The 21,615-nt window shown below is 39.6% G+C and overlaps 1 protein-coding gene across 3 annotated transcripts in view; it reads left to right on the plus strand.

Moving 5' to 3' along the window:
• The first annotated feature begins 876 nt into the window (after positions 1 to 876).
• The window catches only part of plpp2a (phospholipid phosphatase 2a), a 37,092-nt gene continuing 16,353 nt past the window's right edge, over positions 877 to 21,615 (plus strand). For 2 of the 3 annotated variants that reach the window (XM_072669239.1, XM_072669241.1), the window contains exon 1: positions 877 to 1,462. In XM_072669239.1, coding sequence (XP_072525340.1) covers positions 1,402 to 1,462 — 61 coding nt within the window. In that variant the 5' untranslated portion in view covers positions 877 to 1,401. Of the gene's footprint in view, positions 1,463 to 10,975; positions 11,007 to 21,615 lie in introns of those variants that run through there. The other variant, XM_072669240.1, reaches the window with a different exon arrangement.

Consider the following 21,615-nt stretch of genomic DNA (forward strand, 5'->3'; position numbering starts at 1 on the left):
TAACAACAACAACAAAAATAATAATAATAATAATAATAATGCAAACTCCCAAGCATTACAATGTTATTTCTCCTCCTGTTTAAGGAGAATTATAGTCAAGATTTTTTAGTTTTAAACAAAGGCATTCAGAAAGACCTGAAGAGTTCATGTCAATTTCTTCAGTGAGATGCTTGCTCACTTTTGAGGTTTCTTTACTGTATAAATGTTTACTGTAGTAAATTAATAAAAAAATAATTAATTAAAATGTGACAATAAAAACTAAAATAATAACAACAACAATAAAAATATATTATTATTATTATTATTATTATTAGTAGTAGTAGTAGTAGTAGTAGTAGTAGTGGTAGTAGTAGTATTAATATTAACAACAACAACAACAACAACAACAATAATAATAATAATAATAATACAATCTAAACACTTGATAAAAATAAATACATAAATAAATAAGTTGGGGGACTATTTTGACACACAGCGACCTGCAGGTTCCCCTCCACTCCAAATAGATCAACTGTTTTAGACCTTCTCAGAAACTCAGACAGGATTGTCAAACATCAGGCAACTTTTTTGTTCTACACGATTTATGTAAGAACTTTTTGGGAGGACATTTTTCGATGAAATGCTTCAGACTCTCATTTATAGCCAGAACTGAGCATTTCCCACCAGACCACTCTACATGGCTTTGTTTACATATTATCATATCCTACATATTTTTTATTTTATTTTACTTTAATATTTATTTTACTAATAGTAAGATTTGTGCTCGCAGTCTGAAAGCGGAGTGTGTGTTTGGGGTTTTGGAGGGGCAGCAGGAATGAGCGCGAGCCCGTGACGTCAGCCCTGAGTAGGCGAGACTCCGCTCCTCACAGTGCTGAGCGCAGCTGAGGTGAAGCAGCTACCGCACAGACACACTCTGTGTGAGAGAGAGAGAGAGAGAGAGAGAGAGAGAGAGTGTGTGAGTGAGTGTGTGTATATCACCGCCTGCAACAGCGTGAGACAAGAGTGTTTCCTGGAGAATTCCCCACTGTCCGTTTCCGCGTGGGAATCCTGCAGCGCTCCAGAGGCGACCCTGTGAGCAAATGTTAACAGACCTCTCACACACTCACTCGCACTGAGTGCAAACAGCTAAACCCGGGCTGTGTGAGAGTGTGTGTGTGAGTGTGTGTGTGTGTGTGTGTGTGTGTGTGTGTGAGAGAAGCGACGTTCCTGAAATCAGTGCTCAGGTAAAGGAGCAGCGGAGGATCCGGAAGAACTCGCGCGCCCAGTTGTCGCTTTTCCTCGTTTTCCCAGAGCTGAGCAGAGCTGAGCTGAGCTGAGGGGAGAGGAGCTGTCGTTCCGGACAGAAACACAGAGAGTGTGTGTGTGTGTGTGTGTGTGTGGGAGGAGGACAGCTGCTCAGACATGATGGAGTTAAAGAAGAAGAAGATCTTCATCCTGGTGGACGTCCTGTGTGTATTGGTTGGTGAGTTTGAGAGGCTTGTCAATATGGCCGACATCAGTGTCACCTATTAATCTGAACAGGTTGGCGAACAGAAGGAGCCACAACATTCACCCCTGTCTAAACTGAGCTGCAGGGAAAAGGCAAGAACCCTTAAAGGTTCTGAGTGTGGGGCTGTCTACTACATCCATACTAATCTATAATGGGTTCAGTTCTGTATAACTGAACTCTTGAACGCTTCTCTAAACTCTGCTGTGGGTATTAGTCTTTATTGAATGCACATGTTGGGCTGTTTAATAGTTATAGTATAACAGTCTATAATGGGTTAAATGCTCATGTAGTGCTTCATACCACTTGTATAATCATCTACAATGGGTAATACTACTACACTAAACACTCCTGTAATGCTGTTATACTGATCTATTCATTTACTTCAGATACTCCTGTAGGGCTGTATAATATTTCTGTAACGGCCTATAATGGGTTAAATACTTTATACTCTAAATACTCCAGTAGTGCTAAAATAATACTTCAGTAACAATCTTTAATGAGTTACATACTGTGAAATGCTTCTACAGTGTTGTGTAATACTCCTGTAGCACTGTCTAATACTTCTATACTGATCTATAATGGGTTAAATACTCCTGTAGCGCTGTCTAATACTTCTATACTGATCTATAATGGGTTATATAATCATGTAGTGCTGTCTAATACTTCTATACTGATCTATAATGGGTTATATAATCATGTAGTGCTGTCTAATACTTCTATACTGATCTATAATGGGTTATATAATCATGTAGTGCTGTCTAATACTTCTATACTGATCTATAATGAGTTATATAATCATGTAGTGCTGTCTAATACTTCTATACTGATCTATAATGGGTTAAATACTCCTGTAGCGCTGTCTAATACTTCTATACTGATCTATAATGGGTTAAATACTCCTGTAGCGCTGTCTAATACTTCTATACTGATATATAATGGGTTATATAATCATGTAGCGCTGTCTAATACTTCTATACTGATCTATAATGGGTTAAATACTCCTGTAGCGCTGTCTAATACTTCTATACTGATCTGTAATGGGTTAAATACTCCTGTAGCGCTGTCTAATACTTCTATACTGATCTATAATGGGTTAAATACTCCTGTAGCGCTGTCTAATACTTCTATACTGATCTATAATGGGTTAAATACTCCTGTAGCGCTGTCTAATACTTCTATACTGATCTATAATGGGTTATATAATCATGTAGTGCTGCTTAATACTTCTATACTGATCTATAATGGGTTATATACTCCTGTAGCGCTGTCTAATACTTCTATACTGATCTATAATGGGTTAAATACTCCTGTAGCGCTGTCTAATACTTCTATACTGATCTATAATGGGTTATATAATCATGTAGTGCTGTCTAATACTTCTATACTGATCTATAATGGGTTATATAATCATGTAGTGCTGTCTAATACTTCTATACTGATCTATAATGGGTTATATAATCATGTAGTGCTGTCTAATACTTCTATACTGATCTATAATGGGTTATATAATCATGTAGCGCTGTCTAATACTTCTATACTGATCTATAATGGGTTAAATACTCCTGTAGCGCTGTCTAATACTTCTATACTGATCTATAATGGGTTATATAATCATGTAGTGCTGTCTAATACTTCTATACTGATCTATAATGGGTTATATAATCATGTAGCGCTGTCTAATACTTCTATACTGATCTATAATGGGTTAAATACTCCTGTAGCGCTGTCTAATACTTCTATACTGATCTATAATGGGTTATATAATCATGTAGCGCTGTCTAATACTTCTATACTGATCTATAATGGGTTAAATACTCCTGTAGCGCTGTCTAATACTTCTATACTGATCTATAATGGGTTAAATAATCATGTAGTGCTGCTTAATACTTCTATACTGATCTATAATGGGTTAAATAATCATGTAGTGCTGCTTAATACTTCTATACTGATCTATAATGGGTTAAATACTCCTGTAGCGCTGTCTAATACTTCTATACTGATCTATAATGGGTTAAATACTCCTGTAGCGCTGTCTAATACTTCTATACTGATCTATAATGGGTTAAATACTCCTGTAGCGCTGTCTAATACTTCTATACTGATCTATAATGGGTTAAATACTCCTGTAGCGCTGTCTAATACTTCTATACTGATTATATAATGGGTTAAATAATCATGTAGCGATGTCTAATCATTTTATAAAATTCTACAATGGGTTAACCCATAATTAAAGGTGAGCCATGTCGCATTGTTGCATCACATTGCACTTTTTGAGTACTTCATGGATGTGTTTGGGGTCTATAACCCCGAACTGCTACATAAAAAGCCTGATAAACAGTATCTGTTATGGCTAATGCTGCTTGACACAGTTATGAAACATAGAAATTTGTTCTCTCATTTGCAACCTTTTTTTTCATACCAGTAATCGCACAACCACCTCGAGTCCCTTGAGAGGGGTCGGACTATGTCCGATCCCAAACGAACTCTGGAGTGGTTTGTTTGTGGTGAGAAAATGATCTGACCTGATCCGACCCACTTATCAGACGTTCTCCTCAAGTTTGAGCATCTCGTGCCTGTTTTTCATATTAGTCAAAGTCATTCAAATACAGCCCCCCATGATACAACAGAGACACAGTCTTTTGCTGTGTCCCAGCTTCCAAAACACCTGAGCTAATCCAAGAATCATTCATATGGTACAGCTGAGTTATGATCTGAGACAGAACAAAAACATGGACTGTCTAGGATCCCCATGGACTGGTTTGGGAAACGCTGAGATTACATTTAGCAAGCGATAGTCTGGAGTAGGTGAAAGTGTCTTCGTCATCACATGCATCTGCCACATTCCTTGCCTGAATACTAGGTTAAGCAATCTACCAATGCCGCAGCATTGCCTGCCCATAAAATAGGTATGTTCTAAGCTCTGGAAGGCAGTCCCGCTCTGCATGGTTAACATGGATAAGTGGATATATTTTAGGAGCATAATCATTTCATGTGTCTGAAGCTTCAGGAGTTAATTAGCAGTCAATTCAATTCAATTCAGATTTATTTATATGGTTCTGTTCTTTACGAATGTTGCCACGAAGCAGCTTTACAGAGATCCAGATCCAGGTCAGAGCCTCTTTAGAGCAAGCCAAGGGTGACAGTGGCAAGGAACAACTCCCTCAGATTGAGAGGAAGAAACTTTGAGAGGAGCCAAGACTCAAAAGGGGAGAACACAGAGAATATAAATGGACACAAAAATAGTGAATGAAGAGCTGTGGCAAATGTGATGTGGCAAATATCCATGAAATGTGAAAGTCCATGCAGGTAAACGGTCATGTGCAGTGAGGATCCAGAGCAGGGCAGCGAGTAATCAAATGAGTCCTCATCATCCTCGTCATCTATCTCTCAAATTCAGATGTTTTTAATGGAAATGAGATTCCTGGCATTGTAAGCATTGTAAGTCATGAATGTTATCTTTGTATGGTCTAAATGGACCCCTATAAGAGCTCTTATATAACAATGGGGGTACCATGCAAGCACCACTGGCTAGCAGCCACAAGCTTTCCTGGAGTTCCCTTGAGTTGGAAAAAGAGAAAGCTCATTAAAAGTGAAACTTTTTTTTTTGTAAGTGAAAATAATATTTTGTGCTTTACTTGGATGAGCTGTGGTTCTCAAGTCTGGTCCTGAATTTGTTTTTCTAACACACCCACTTCAGCTCGGGAAGGACTTGATAAGTAGCAGATAGGTTGTAACAGATGTGTTCGTGCCAAAATGGTCAGGCAGGTTGTTGTTTTGGGGAGGGGTGCATGTTATTAGGCTGTTGCCTATGTACAGCAATGCATACACAAAACTAAGCCAGTGCGCATTTGTGGAGAGAGTGTAAACGAAGTCCAACCAAAGTATATCATCATATACCATCATATATCATATCATCAGGCTAATGCAACATGCTAAAGCCTCAGAGTGGCCTACAGCCTTTTTTGAGAAGCTTTGGTGACCAAAGATCATGTCATTCTTGACTCCTGTTGCAAACCTACCTCAACCATACAGATTTCTCCTTTACAGCGTCAGGAGAGCTTGACATTTTCTTTCTAGGGAGACCACCCAGGTGCCTGTTTAGTCTCATTTTATTATCATTTCAAGACTTGACTACCGTAGCTGTTTTCTGGCTGGTCTTCCTTTTGGCGTACCATAAGGCCCTTGCAGCTGATCCAGAATGTGGTGGAATGACTTTATTGTCTTTATTATTTCTAATTTCAGCCACGTTCAACTCCTCTGCTGTGTTCTCCTCACTGGCTTCTTGTGGCTGCAGCCTCAGATTCAAAACCCTGACCCGGGCCTACAAAGCCAAAAATGGACCAGCCCCTCCGTACTTGATGCCAATGGTCAAAACCTTATCCGTACCAAGACCCCTTCAAGTTTCAGTACAGATCTGCTTGATCCAGCATCCCTCAAGATGCATGAAAGACAGGCATCCAGACTTTATTCTGTCCTGGTACCAAAGTGGTGGAACAAACTTCTTAGGGTGTCCCTTGCTGTCTTCAAATGCTAAAACAACTGTAGATCGGCACTTTATTCTTGACGTTCAGGCAAAGTTCAGTTTATTGACACAATTTCAGATACTTGTTTGGCAAATGCACTTATTCTGCAGCAATCATTACTGGTGTTTGGGTTGGACTGGGAGGAGTTTTGCTTGTCTTGGAGAGACGGATGTGTTCACACTGTGGCTCAGATGCTTCTCAAATCTCCTAAAGATCCTTTGTTTTTACTGCTGTGTTCTCTAACAGACACTTCTGATCCACACACACTATGTCTATCAGTGCACTCCAGGCCTATGTAAAAAAAGAACTGGTCTGCATTACATCTCCCTGCATGCGGTTCTGTCGGCCTGACCAGACTAATGGTTACTGACCACTCAGGGTGAAATCATGCTGGTGTATGATTTCAGTTGGTCATTCGGTCAAGCAGGTATAAGTATATACACTCGTCTTGTTTGGCATGTGGCTACACATTCCTGCACCTGTTTGTAGATGGTGTGTGTGTGTGTGTGTGTGTGTGTGTGTGTGTTAGCACATTATGAAAGAGTGAATCAGGGTGGCTTGTTAAGACTTGCTGTGGATTGAGGAGAGTGGTGTGGGGGGTAGGTTTGCCTACTGTCAGTAGCCCCACTCCTCAGCCTTGTCTTTGTTCTTGTGCTGGTTGGAGAGTGTTGAAGGAAGTCTGTGTTTACCTGTCTGCTCAGACAAGGCCAAATATTAGTGGACGTGTCTCGTTTTGCTGCCCGTTTTGTAAAATGCAAGGCCAAAAGAACAATAACAGCAGCACTAGCAGTAACACCCATTAGCGTTGGCCTTTATTTGGGTGCACCTTCTGTACACATGCAGAGTCTGTCAAAACACACCAAACTCTACCACTCTACCACAATTTCTGATATTTTCATTTCAACTGGGCAAACTGGCAAAGCCCAATTTATTTGGACCAGTTTAAAACAGTCTATTTTAAAGGGCGGGACGCTGTACTTTATTGTATTTGACCATTTCTCAGAGGTCTGCTTGTGTTTTGTTAGTTTACACGTCAACAACAGTCGAAATGAATTTTTAACTGACCATTTCAAGCCACATTTTTCCCTTATATTGGAATCTTGCATTGTTCTTTATTTGAAAAGTAGTCTAGACTGAATTACCTCTTGTAACTTCAAATGAATGGGCAGGGCTAAATTAATATAGCTAAACAGGTGTCAGTTTTTCTGAGATCATAAAAACAAGGAATTCAAATGAGCTGTTTTTGCAGCTTGGTTTCCTCATTAAATATTTTTGGTTACAATGTTTTTATTTCCTGTTTGCATTTTTAGGTCCAGTCTGAAATTCCATCATTGCTAAAAGGATCTAGCAAAGTCCAATTTACTGGACCAGATTTTAATGGGCCTGTATTGGATACTGTAGTTGGGATACTGTGTTTTCAAAAAGTAATTTTCTTTTCTGTAAGACCATTTCCAGCTATTCTTTATCCATTATCCCTTTATTATTATAATTTTTGGTTACTGTGCATATATGCAAGATAAATATATTTAAATGTATTGTTCTGATTGACTGCCTTATAATACGTCTGGAAATATTATGCGTGTAATTACCTACAGACGCTGTATATACTGCTTTTTAGAGTGTGTGTGTAGAGTGTGTATCTTTATCATATATAGATATAATGATATAAAAAATACATATATATATATATATATATATATATATATATATATATATATATATATATATATATATATATATATATATATATATATGTATATTATTTATATATATGTGTGTGTGTGTGTGTTTTTTTTATGTTGTGAGTTTTTTAATGTTTACATACATGAAAAATGTAGATTATTTTCCCATTATATGGACCCTTAAATTATTTTTGTACATTTGAAATGAAAACTCATCTTCAAACCTGTGCCGTCAAAGTCTGCACCTCTCTATGGAGTAATGGCTTTTATTTAGCTTGAGAATCTCACCAGTGCGGGTGTGAAAAGCTCATTTCCCACTCTGCAGGCTGGTAATGAGCTTTGCCTTGATCACGCAAAGCCTCCTTTAGCGCTGTGCGGTTTAGTGGTTAAGAAATCTGCACATGTGGGAGATTTGTTGTTGTTCTTGCTTTTGTAACCTGAGCGTGTGTTTGTTGTGGCTCGCTGTTATATGCGTGCCATGTGAGCTTATTTCTTAAGTATGGGAAAGTTTGCTAAACTAGTATCTTGCTTAATACCGCTGGATAAACTAGATGGTAAACATTTTATGCTTAACCTTTTAGCATCAGATAACAAATGTTTAACATGGCTGATTTCAGTTCATTTGCGCCATCAGCACTGCTGACTTTTACATTGCTGCTGCCGCCTACTGGATGTATTTTGAACTGCAGTGACAAACGTAGTTAAAAATATGATTTAATTATTGCCCATAAATACTGTTGTTTTAGGGATTATTCTGAGAATGAGACTTCTGGGATTTGTTTGGAAACACCAACGAGACCTTTATGAAGCTTTTAGAGTGCTGTTTTAGTTCTAATTGCAATACTTAAATGTAGAAAAAAGAATGAATGACACAATATAAACAGCAGCACCACATTTAAAATCTTTAATAGTTAACGTTGGTGAAAATGTGCAACTATTACAAAAAGAAAAAAAAAAAAAGAGAATTATATAATGGGCCGACCAATCAGCTTGTTACTATGCAGTTATAGGACTGTCCAATAGTTTTGTGTGTTTTGTGTATTTTTTTTTATGATGAAGTCATAATATTATGTTGTGACTATACAAAAACCTTTATTTTAACTAAGCAATAGTTCACAGCACTTCATAGGAGAAAAATGAACACTGTTGTTGTGCTAATGCTTGCGTCTGTCATACAGATTCAGCCACAGTTTGAAACAGAAAATCTTGGCGGTAATGAACTGGCTGTCCCAGTGGAATCCATTTGTTATTAATGACAGATGTCCTCTCATATGACTTCGGTGTCTATATAAAAAGCAGTATGTGCAGAAAATTAAGTTATTGTCCCAGATACCTCCCCTGACCTACACCGACATATGCCCCTGCTCCACTCACATGCCCTGGCTCCATACACAGCCCTGGCCCAAAGCCTTATGTCGTTCTGTGAAATTGGCCTCAGGATCTTATCAAGCTTTTTTCCTTCCTCCTCTTTGATGCCGTGCTTTCATTCAGGGTTGATTCGCCTGTCTGTTCTCACTCATTACAGCTCCATTCTCTTTCATCTGCTTCAGCAACGCCCAGGCTTTCCTCATCCCAGCATCCGTACTGCTGCCACAAAGCTCAGGATCATTTACACCATAAACAAATTGCAGCTTTAGCCCCTCCCTGTTTGTGTGTTTGTGTGTGTGTGTTTGTGTGTGTGTGTGTGTGTGTATGTTTGTTTGTTTTGTGATTGCTATATGTGTCTGTTGTTGGCCTAACACACCCAGTTCAACCTCACACATCAGTTGTGTGTTGCAGGGCTGTTGTTTCAAGCAAGCCAGTTAGCAAGTTATGAAACTATAAAGCTATAAAGCAAGACTTTCTACAGGTTGGGAATTTAATTCAGCGGATTTCCTAATCATAATTGGTGATGCTCTTCAGGCCTAATTTGCTAATTAATGCCTGAGACCTTGTCAAGTAGAAATCTGAGCCTTTTCAACACGTGGGTTGCCCTAGCCCTGACACACCCCACACTGATGACTCTGCTTTTTCCTTTTTTTATGTTTTCCACAGAGATTCATTGGGGCGTCAGCATTGGCGGGCCGTGCTGTGGTTTAATCAGCTAATCGTCTCTCTCTGCAGCTCTACTGAGTGCTCAGAATGCATGAACAAAACCACAGGCCACAGAGGGGGAATTACAGCAGCGGCAGGAACAGCGGGAGAAAGGGGGAGAGATGGAGAGATGTGCTGGTAAATGGGGGAGGTAGAAGAGTGCAGAGAGAAGTGAGGCGTCAGGATGATGCGGGGGGGAAATAATTTGACAGTAGATAAAGACATGGGGGAGAAATACGAGCTAATCTGAGATGGAGATGAAGGAGGAGGAGAACAGGGTCATTGAAAGCTTTAGGAGAACAGAAAAGAAAGAAATGTGATGTAAAGGGTCAGAAAAAGAGGGAGATTGTTGTGAGGGCTTCAAGGACGAGAAACGGTGAGCCCTGGTTTGGGATGGATGTGTCGGATTTCACAGTTTGAGCACACACTATGCTTGGAGGCTTCTTGCCTTTCTGAGTAATGTTAGGTTTGCTTTTACTTTTGAATTGTGCAATGGGGCAGAGAGTTCTTTGCCAAAAACGTTTTTTTTGCAGATAAATCATGAACGAAGTGCTTTTAAATAATAATTGAAAATGGAAGCATTATAAACCTTTAAAAAAAGTTTAATATTTTAAACACTAAGTGTACAATTCAGTTATTAGTCCCATTACAGAAACCCTTAGGAATTATTTGGTAGCCATTTAGGTTGGCATATCTTCTGGAGTCCCACAGGGTTCTGGTTTAGGACCTGTGAAGTTAATGTTAATGAAGTGTTGGCCTGCATATGATGTCGGAGGTTAAAAAACCTTCACATATTGTAACCATTTAGTACTTATAATCCAAGATTCACCAAATTGTCTTTGTAGGTATGAAGAACAGGTTATCTTAAAGGTGCCATAGAATGCACTTATTATTATTACTGTTAGGTGCTTTAGGTGGTTCTCTGATGTATAAACAGAGTATGTGTCTTCAGTTAAGGCAATAAATGCACAGATCCAGTTTTACAACCCTGTTATTTGACCTTAAAATGAAACACTGTGGGCTTATGAATGATATAAAGATCTGCTCTGAGGGTTAAACACTAGAGGCAGGTTTTTAAAATTGTAGTCCCAATTCCCTCCCAGTACCTAGGACTCGCAGTATCACGCAGTACTATCAGTACTGGAAGACAAGTGACCAGACATTTTTCTGTCCTAGGACCAAAGGGAAGGAACAAACTTTGACTGCATCAGAACTGACTTTGGCAGCATCAGGCTTGAGGTATCTTTTGGACTCAGATCCAGTTTTACAACCCTGTTATTTATTCTGACCTTAAAATGAAACACTGTGGGCTTATGAATGATATAAAGATCTGCTCTGATTGGTTGGTTACAGTGATGTAGAATGACAGCTCACACAGAGACCTTGTAGCATAGGCTAGCTTTGTTTTTCACACTGTAACAAGATGCTGTAAACCATTTCCAAATGTTAGCAGAAAGTGCTGCTGTTCTTGTCTTTGCACCGTGCAGTTAGCTAGCCGAAGAGTTGGTACAGCCGGTCAGCTAGGGTTAGATGTTATCCTAGTATGGATACCTGCTCACTTCCTTGGCTTTCGCTTCCTGTCTTAAAAGCTTAAAAGTCTTCTGGCTCAAAGGGGTTAGAAGAGCTGAAGGGTTTGAGTTCTGATCTGACTTTTGACATCCTGACAAAGGGATAAAGTGTGAGGATTAAGTCCATTCTTCCTTCAGTTTTGCACTTTGTTGCAGAAGAAAATGACAACAAGTCTGTTCTTCTTTGTTCTGACAAGTTTTTCAATTTCAGGAAAGCTCTGTGTAGCATACATCCAAGCCAAGAACCTTTAAAGCCTCTGTTTATTCATTTTAATGATTCTTTTTCATTATTAACTATTATCTATAATTGTGATGGATTTACTCTCAACTGGCAGAGAAAAACGTTGGTATGACGTTGGTCTTTACTGTGGAGAGATTTTACTGCAGTTTTCTTCTGTTGGATTTAAGTTGACGGGGCTAAATTGGACCCATCTAATGTCGGGTCCAATCAGATTTAGCTTAAATAAATAAATGTCGCCCATCTCGATTCCAGTAGATAGTTCCACAAGGGAGGAAAAATAAATAAATAATAATCAAAAAAGGTTATAAAGTGTCTCTACTTTATTAAAAAAACATGCAAAAGAAACTCATTATAATAATAATAATAAATAAACAATACCACTGGCTTCATTATCCGATCTTGTCTATAGTTAGTTGCTATTTTGATGCCATTACCAATCAGTCTGTGAACTGACATACTCTCGCAGTTCTGAGGGGTCCCAATTTTGACAGCATTGAACTATGAGTAAACTGCATTAATATATATGTGTACTGAATTTATCATTGGTAACTGCTTATGATGTGGCATATCTATTTATAGTTATATAAAACACCCCCCCTCTCTCTCTCGTTCTCGCTCTCTCCCTCACCCCACCCTCTCCCCTCTTAGCTGTGTGTAAGCATTTAGATTTATGAAGTCCTCTGTGCTGTGCTATGTCCTGTCTGGAACTGAAGAGTGTGTTGCTCCATCGTCCGGCTGAGTGCATTTTCGCTCCTTAATTCATCCTCAGCCTGACAGTGTTGTTTCCTCCCTAAAGAATAACAGCTGCAAACATGTGCCTTTTTAGCACAGCTTTAAGGATGCAGATCATTGACCTTAAACACTAGAGGCAGGTTTTTAAAATTGTATCCATTTTCTTCCCAGTTTTAAGTCCCAATTCCCTCCCAGTACCTAGGACTCACAGTATTACGCAGTACTATCAATACTGGAAGACAAGTGTCCAGACATTTTTCTGTCCTAGAACCAAAGGAGTGTCCAAAAGGTGTCTGAGTCGCTTGCTGTCTTTAAACGCTGACTGAAGACCCATCTCTTCCAAGAGTATCTGGACAGTGCGTGACAAGTGTAGTGTATTGTGTCTAGGTATTCATACTGACTTTGAGGTATCTTTTGGTCTCTGGTTCCCCCTCCGGGCACGAGTGACTGTGGCATTACCAGGGAGTCAATAGAATTTTTTTTTTTTTTTGATGTGTCTTAATGCAATAAACCATTTATCTGCCTAGCATGTCTGTACATGTTCAAAGACTGTACTTACTCTATTGACAACATGCAACCAGTGTTGCCAATTTGTCCCAGAGGAAAAAACCTGCTGAAAAGTCACTAAATGTTGCTAGATGATGGATAATGCAGTGCTCTAATCTGCATATTTTTGATCTCATGACATCGTATTTACATGCTGCCTAGTGTCAGATGGTATTTGACATGCTCTCGCATCGCTGTGCTCAATGGCAGGATTGCCATTTTTCTTCTGTGGGGAGTAGCTGTATGTTTGTTCAAAAAGTGGCTGGATTTGTCGTTTCTTTTTTTTTTTTTTTTTTTTTTTCTTTCTTTCTTTCTAGAGGGATCTGAAAAGTCACTAAAGCTAGTGTCAAAATTGCTAAGTGGGCAATACACCATGTAACATGGGTTTGTATTTATTTTGGTCATAATGACTTCTAGTAAATTCTGATATATCTGTTATAATGTGACTTTCATGTTAGCCTTTAGCTACTGTGTTAGTATCACATATTAATTTGAGTGGTGGATCAGGATTATATAAAGCACAGCTTTTGTTCCAGAGGTTATGTTTTGTAATATAGCGTTCTCAAATAAACTGAGAATGGAAACATTAACATGCTACTATAAGGCAAAGTATAAGGCACTCATATTGTCTGTATAGAAAATAGAGTTTTACAGTTGTAGACACCTGAACATGTTATCATGGTATTTAAAGACAATTTCACAGATTCTTAAAATTACTAAAATGATTTATATTCAAAATGTGCATTATATGTGCATGATTTCACAATATGAAATCATGATTTTTATCAAATATCATCATATTGCCCACCCTTACAGAGCGCATTATTTAGGACAATTTCTCTCAGCAATTTAGTGTCATTTTCCTTTAGTTTAGTCCTTTAGTTTAGTTGTTCTGTGTTTTTTGTTACTTGTCATACATGTTGCTCTCACCAAGACGAATTCCTTGTATGTGTAACATACTTGGTGAAATAAAGACATTCTGATTCTGATTCTGAAGATCACATTACAACGGATGCAGGTAAACATAAATACAGTAGTAAGGAATTTCTCATGTTCAAGAAAGTAGTTGAGATCTTGTGAGCTAGTCTGAATAACAAAGCTTGGTTCCAGGTTTCTCCTGGACGTCCCCCAGTCCAGCCAGCACAGCGTGGATGTGTTCAATTCCATTATCAGCAGCTCACCTGATTAACCTTCATTAAGCACTGATTCACCAAACAAGGTGTTGGATGATTACTATAATAATTCTGGACTCTCATGAGGAGAGCTTTGGAGGTGTTTTAATGAACACAGTGATGGAAATCCACAACTTGATATGTTTTAGTATTTATTCCAGTGTCATTGTTTTACTGCTCAGATATATTGGATGGCATCCAATATAAAGCAACTGCTGGACCACTTTATTATTATATAAGGAATAATAGTAATGGAATTATCCAGGTTTTCATTTAGTTTAGGAACGTCACATTGGCCCTGGAATGCAAGAATGGAAACAGTAAAATATTGGATCTGCCTGAAGTAACCGGGCTCAGCTTTTGTTCCTCAGCCCTGATTCAAAAACTGAATACGTGTGGTGTTGCTGTGTTATTGTCCTGCAGGTCATCACATGACCACCTCATTTATGCTGAGGAATCCATTTCCCATGATGCGTTTGACCTGCGTTGTCTTCTCGGGTGTGCGCGGTCAGTTGAGGGCTAATGGCTCATTAAAGTCACTGAGCGTTCCTTCAGCTTTTAAATGGAGAAGCTTGTGTGTTTAATACAAAGCCTCTGTCTGAGTGAAGGTCCCTCATTGCTTGGAGGCAGACGTGAATGACGCAGTGAAAGGCAGAGAGACGCTGCTGACTGCAGAGTGCAGTTTGCGAGCATGGCCTGCCTTTCTTCTCCCAGCAGTGCATCATTTCCCCTTGCGCTTTCACAGACTGGTTTGGACTTTGTCTCAGACGTCTCTTTACGGTTCTCTGCCTCTCTGTCTCCTCGCGCTCTTTGTCTCAGACTTTCCCTTTCCCTACCTCTCTTTATGGGAAGAAAGCTCTGTACTGTGAGTCATCTGTGCTTTGCCAAAAGAGTGTGTGCTGCTTAAAAAGAGACCGAGATTCTCTGTACAGGCAGGAAACCTCACGCAGTTGTTTTACAAGAGAACAGAGACCTGGGTTCTGTGCACGTCTTTTGTTTGACTGCACTTTATACAATGTCGCTGTCACGCAAAAACCTTCAGTCTCCATTTTTCAGTTTTTGACATGATGTGAATCTGGTTGTGCATGCATTGCAGTCAAAAGCAAAGGTTTTTCAGAAGGTCGGAGCAGTTACATACTTGTAAAGGAGATGTGTGGGTGTGAGAACCTTTACATCAACTCTTAAAAGGTTCTTCACTCTAACACACCTTCTTTACAAGCATGGCATTGAACATAGAACCATGAATGATAAAATATACTACACATTCAAATGTTTGTGGACACCCCTTGTACTGAATGCACTCAGCTTCTTGAAGTTGCACCCTATGCTGACACAGATGTGCAAATACACATCTCTCATCTCTCTGGACCAGATAAACATATATAAATCTATTGGCACCATGCCTAATGCCAGGAGTGGGCTAGAGTGGTATAAAGCCACAAAGAGTTGTGAATGAGGTGGGATGGTGATCATCCAAACCCCATGCTCCACTAACACTTTTGTCACTAATACAATCAAATCGTCACAGCAATGCTGCAACATCTAGTAGAAAACCTTGCCTGGACAGAAGAGACAGTTCCTCCAACAAAAGCAGGATGAAGTCTTATAGAACCCTTGATTTCAGAAGAAACAATGAATAAGCAGGTGTCCCAATACTTTTGTCCATGTGTAAAACAGCTATTAAGTACAAATGTATTGATATTTATTTTTAGCAGACAAAGAAGAACGCTTAGTTTAATAGAGGATTCAGAGGATCACAGAAGCTTCAGCAACAAAATATAATACATTATATACAATCACCATCCAGGGCCTTCCAGACACATTCAATGATGTTGAGGTCTGGACTCTGGAATTGTCAGCCCATTCTTCTAAGAGCATCAGCAGCTTTAGCTCTTCATTTGCTTCTCTCAAGGATTTCTTTATCAGATCCATGTCATTTTCTCTCTCTCTCTCTCTCTCTCTCTCTCTCTCTCTCTCTCGCGCTCTCTCTTTCTTTCTCTCTGTTTTGACTGAATATTGTCATATAATATATAAATGGTGGTTTCTGATGTTTGCACAGTTCTGTAAATACGAGAGCTACTTAAACCTGAAGATAGACTTCCAGTCTGATGTCTGGAGACTTTCAGTCGGTGCTGCTGCTTTTGGCTTGCACCTCTCAGTCTGTCCTTGGCATCCCTCTTTTGCAACACTTTTCTCCCTCTTTTGGCCGTACAAGCCGGCCAGTGAGAAGTAGGGAAATGGTAACTTGAGTTTTCACATGCCTGTGAGAAAATTGTGCACATTCCAGTCACGAGAACCTCTTCTCACACAGAGATTCGAATCTCCTGCCAGTTTTTATTTACAAAAATATGCATAAAATGTCCCTGTGGCGTTCTTGAAAGGTCTTATATAACAGACTGAGAGGTTTTTGGTATTGGGGGGTATTTGAAAGGACCTTTTGCTTTTGCCACAAGGGCATTTATCTTACTTCCTGTGCTCATCTTCTGTCTTTTCCTTCCTTCCTATCTAGGGCTAGGGTTAGCATATCTGGATAGCTTTGCCAGTGCAGAAAGATTGAAGCGGACCACTATCTCCGAAAGGGCCTGGGAAAGGTGGCTCGCAGGAGGCAGCATTGCATTGTGTACTGAGGAGCTGTTAGTATTGGCCCAATTCGTTGCCAGTTTATCACTGTTTAAGGCCGTGTTTCTGCTTTTGGAAAGCTTTCGGATGCTGTTTGAGTGCTGCGATTTGGACTTGTTTAAGTATTTTTACTGATTATATGAGAAGGTTTACGGCTGTGCGTTGTAAAAGCATGCTTCGGACGAAAAGAAAGCCACAGTTTGGCCTTGCGGGCAGTGATACCTCAGCAGTGTGCCTTTTGAGGACTCTCACTGGCTGCTGTTTTGTACTGATATGACTGTGATATTGTGTGTGTTTTGGCAGTGTCAGGATTTGGAGAGGCGAATAACATGAATAAGTGCTCGCTTCTCCTTTTTGGGCCATGGGAAAGCAGCTCAGAGTCAAAGGCCACAAGGAAGGCAAACCATGTCCATGTCCAATTGTGAATTCTTGCCTGTTTGTTTTCTTAAAGTCATCCCAGTTGAAACTAAATAGCCAGATGAGATTGCATAAGGCTCGGGGCGGACAATAGATGTTCTTATTCCATCAGCAAGAAGCCCTGCTGACATGGACACAAAGAAGCTACTGGCACAGCTCTGTCACTCTGCACTGTAATAATCTGAAGGCCATTCCTGCACTCGAGTCAGGCATCTGTGTGTGTGTCTGTGTGTGTGTGTGTGTGTGTGCTGGAATAGCTGTTGAGATAAAAGATGGGGTAGAGGTTCTGTCAGATCGGCCATAATTATTGGTTGTTGAAACGGCAGCATGAGGTGGGGGTCTGTTACAACACTGCAGTTGTGTGCTAGCAGGCTTTGTGGCTACATAGTGCAACAAAGGTTTAGAAATGGACAAAGTCAATATAACAATTTCACCACATTTATATTAATATTTCATGGTGTGATCCTGCTTCAAGAACATTTACAGCATATTTAAACAGTAACATGATTATCTGAGGTCAGTTTGATCACTGATATCATGATTAAAAATGTCCATGTAAGAAAATGACTGAGTAAGTGAATACTTAAAGCCAGTTGAAGCTTTTTGAAACTGCTCAGGGTAAAGAGGGTCAATATTTTTTCGTCTTTAGCTGAAGAGGAACATCTGCTTTGAAACAGACCAGCTCACACAAAAATTATTTAATATAATCCCTCCTAAAACATGAACAACTAGCTGTTCTGTCGCTCACTGGCATTTTGGCCCCTTCTTCAGTAATCCTATTATATGCAGCCCTCTTACATGATTCAAATCAAAGGTGCTGTAAAGGGCTTTTTATGCGATGCCATAGAATAGTGGTTCTCAACCCTGATCCAAGCTTGCCATTTCTATGCTAGTATACACTGATCAGCCATAACATTAGTACCACCTGCCTGAAGTTGAGTAGATCCCCCTTGTGCTGCCACAACCGATCTGACCATTTGATGCACAAGACCTCTGAAGGCGTTCTGTGGTATCTGGCACCAGATGCCTTAGGTGTCAATCATCATGTTGACCTTCCTTGGACCACTTTTGGTAGGCACTGACCACTGCATACCAGGAAAAAAACCCACATGACCTGCCTGATGTTTTGGAGATCCTCTAGCCATCTCAGTTTGGCTCAGATCTTTACGCCTTCATCTTCAGAAACTGACTCTTCACTTGCTGGCTAATATATCCAATATATCCACCCCTTGACTGATGCCGCCTTAGATGAAGATAATCAATGTTGTTCTCTTCTCCTGGCAGTAGTGCTAATGTTACGGCTGGTTGTACAGTATGCAGCAATTTAGCACCCCGGTCAGATTACATTTGCTTCTGAGTTAAAATCAGAGAACAAATCTACAGAGACAGTACTAAAATTAAATACACAATTTAATGCCTGATTCATTTGTTTGCCTACTTAAAGATATTGTTTTGTGTACACATGCAGTTTGAGTTTACAGTCTCTCGCTTCCTGGAAAATAATTATAAGAGAAATATTTATGACTCACTTCACTTGGGGCCATATACTAGTTTGTTTTCCATTTAAACACTCAGCTGAAGGAAAATGCCCCGTCAGCTATTAGCTGGTAGTTAGCAGAAGCAAGCAGAAAATACTTGATCATAATTAGATGTGTTAACACTGTTCACCTTTTTCTTTTCTTAGCTAAGTATGGGCAGTAGGACAAACATGACATCACAAGACCTGAAAACATTTACGTATGTGATGCATATCTGATATCAGATACTTCTCATTTCCATATGCAGATCAGCTTTAACGTTAAAACCACATGCCCAGTATTGTAAAGGTCCCCCTCCAAAAACTCCACAAGACCTCCAAAATGACTTGGAATAAAATCTTTTTACTTAGGTTGTCCCAATCTGATCCAGTCGGTCTGGGCAAATTTGAATGGATTGGATACCGGCTATTTTAATCCGAATTCATTTCCGGATTTTAATCACAATGTTCAGAGGGCAATTAGCGGGCATTATTCCCAGCCGGCAGCAGTGCGGACATTCTCAGAGGGTAAATAAAGGAGTTTAGATTCAGCAGTGGAACATAAAAACAGACCATAATATCTTACTATAGGAACCCAAATAAAATAGTTATTTTACTGCAGTATTAATTAAGCAGCTCATGTAATTTAAACTGTGTGACTGTATTGTTTATACAAACACAATGGTCAGGTCAGTATCAGCTGATACTCTGCATTATACTCGGGTCCCAATAAACCTGATTGAGAAATGGATTTCCATTTAAAGATAAAATGGTTTTGCCTTCTCCTGTAAAGTTGCCTTTTCTGAGATCTGACATAAAAAGATATTAATAAATTGCTGGTCACTATCAGGGTTGCTCATGTTCAGATTTTAGCTTTTTGCATTGTGATTGGCCTTCCTGTTTCAGCACAAATAAAACGTCAAACATTGAGTTTATGGTCATGCTCAGCACTTTAAAACACTGTAAAAAGTGACTTAATGATCAGGACCTAAGCTCAGCTAGGTTTGGAAAGCACCAGAACATTGTTTCTAGTATGCTTGGACTGGACACCATAAATAAACCTGAAGCACAGAGTAGACTCGCTTATTTGATGATCTTCTGAGCTCTTTTCTTAATGAGTTTCAGTGTTTTCACATGGGTGGCCATCCTATTTTCCCTCCTACAAAAACAATCAGCCTCCCTCCATCGCTTTAACATTGCCTCATTTGAAATGACTTGCCACATTCTTCTGAGGTTTCTGTAGGATCTCTGGGGAGAGCCTCCCACAAACATTCTGTTTCATTTCCAGTATTTTACTGTTCCCATGTTCTATGTTCTTGATTTCCTGAGAGATGATTTACTGACCATGCTGGTGGAAAAACAGGAGAACAGAATGAACCACTCCGCAAATAATGACAGTGTAATAGAAACCAAGTAGATGAAACACGCGTCATTTCCGATACATCCTGGCTGGTGAATCATTGGGGGGTGGGGGGCTGCTTACTGTATCTGTAAAATTTGGTTTTGGCAAGAAAATCAGAGATAGTTTGGCTTAATCGTCTGCGGCTCTCAAATGAAACATTCAGGGAGGCCAGAGACCATTCCAGTAATGCTCAGGGAGCTGCAGTTGTATCTCTGTATGGAAAGGAATGTAAATGTACGATCATACATTCTTATAAATAAAAGTGCTTCAAATGGTTCTTGACCCCATTTAGATCCATAAAGAACCATGTTTTACTAAAGATGTGTGAGTGTGAAGAACCTTAATGTTAGGTTCTTTAGAAAAGGTCCATCTCCACACCAGTCGGCTCTTACATAATTTACTGGTTTTATGCAGTACAAGATTGTACAACAGCGGCAACTGTCCGTGCAGGCGTCTGTTAAATTTCCATTCTGTATGTTACTTGTAAGTGGAGGTTATGCCAGGGCACCCCAGAGTGTACCAGAGTGCAGCTTAGCAGCACCATACAGACATGTGTTTCCTGATGACACAATGAAGCTACTGTGGCTTTCAAACATGACATCACACATTAGGTTTGTGAAGAGTCGCCGTAGTGTAAGAGTCACTATGTTCCTCCTTCCCCCGGCATGAACCAGGTGCACCTCATCAAACGTCTCCTCACTCCATGGAAGGGGATGCTGAAGTCTGCGGAGCTCGGAAAGGAAGGAAGAAATATTAATTTAATTAGTCTTAAAACTAAAACAGCAAACAAACGCGTGTTTACGCATGCTAGTTTCTGAGGTCAGCGTTGTAGTCCTGATGTGAGCCTTTCTGTAAAGTGCCTGTATGTGGGAAAAACACATTTTAGAAAAAGTTGAATGAACTTAGGGATGCACTGATTCGATATTAGGATTGGATGCCGGTCCCGATATTAACAAAATTAACTGCATCAGGTATCGGATCATTAGGCCGATCCATGGAACCAATTTTTCGTTTGTTGGTGTGAGACTGCAATAAATGTACAAATAAATAAATGACCAGTGGCAGTTTAGTACATTTATATCTATGTGTTCATATGTTACATTATATAAAGTAATGTTAAAGTCAATCCTGATGCCTTAAGTCTCTCCCACACGATGAGGTGTACAGTTTATTAATTTAGCAACGGTATCGGACTGGTATTGGGTATCAGCCGATATGCAAAGTTTATGTATTGTATCGGAACTGAAAAAGCCGGATCGGAGCATCCCGACTTCTAATTGTTCTAAGATCTTTTTAAATCCTTTTTCTAACCATGTTCTAATCATCTGCAGTGGAGTCTAGTTTTAGCCATTTTAGGTAGTCTTTCTTTCTGTTTGTTTGTTTATTTGGCAACGTACAGTTAAGCACAAGAGCCATATGCACTATGTTAATAACAAAGCGCTAATATACGCCAATTTAATACGCTGGTCTATATGAGGCTTTTAAACAGTCACAGCCATCACTACACAGTACCACCCGTTCACGATGATGGCAATAAGGAGTGTTAACTGTTTGCGCATGTCCATGTCAGTCCAGAATATCCAGTCTGAACAGAGGCTCTACATATACATTATATGGACAAAAGTATTGGGACAC

This window comes from Salminus brasiliensis, chromosome 23 (assembly GCF_030463535.1).
Source record: "Salminus brasiliensis chromosome 23, fSalBra1.hap2, whole genome shotgun sequence".
Taxonomy (NCBI): domain Eukaryota; kingdom Metazoa; phylum Chordata; class Actinopteri; order Characiformes; family Bryconidae; genus Salminus; species Salminus brasiliensis.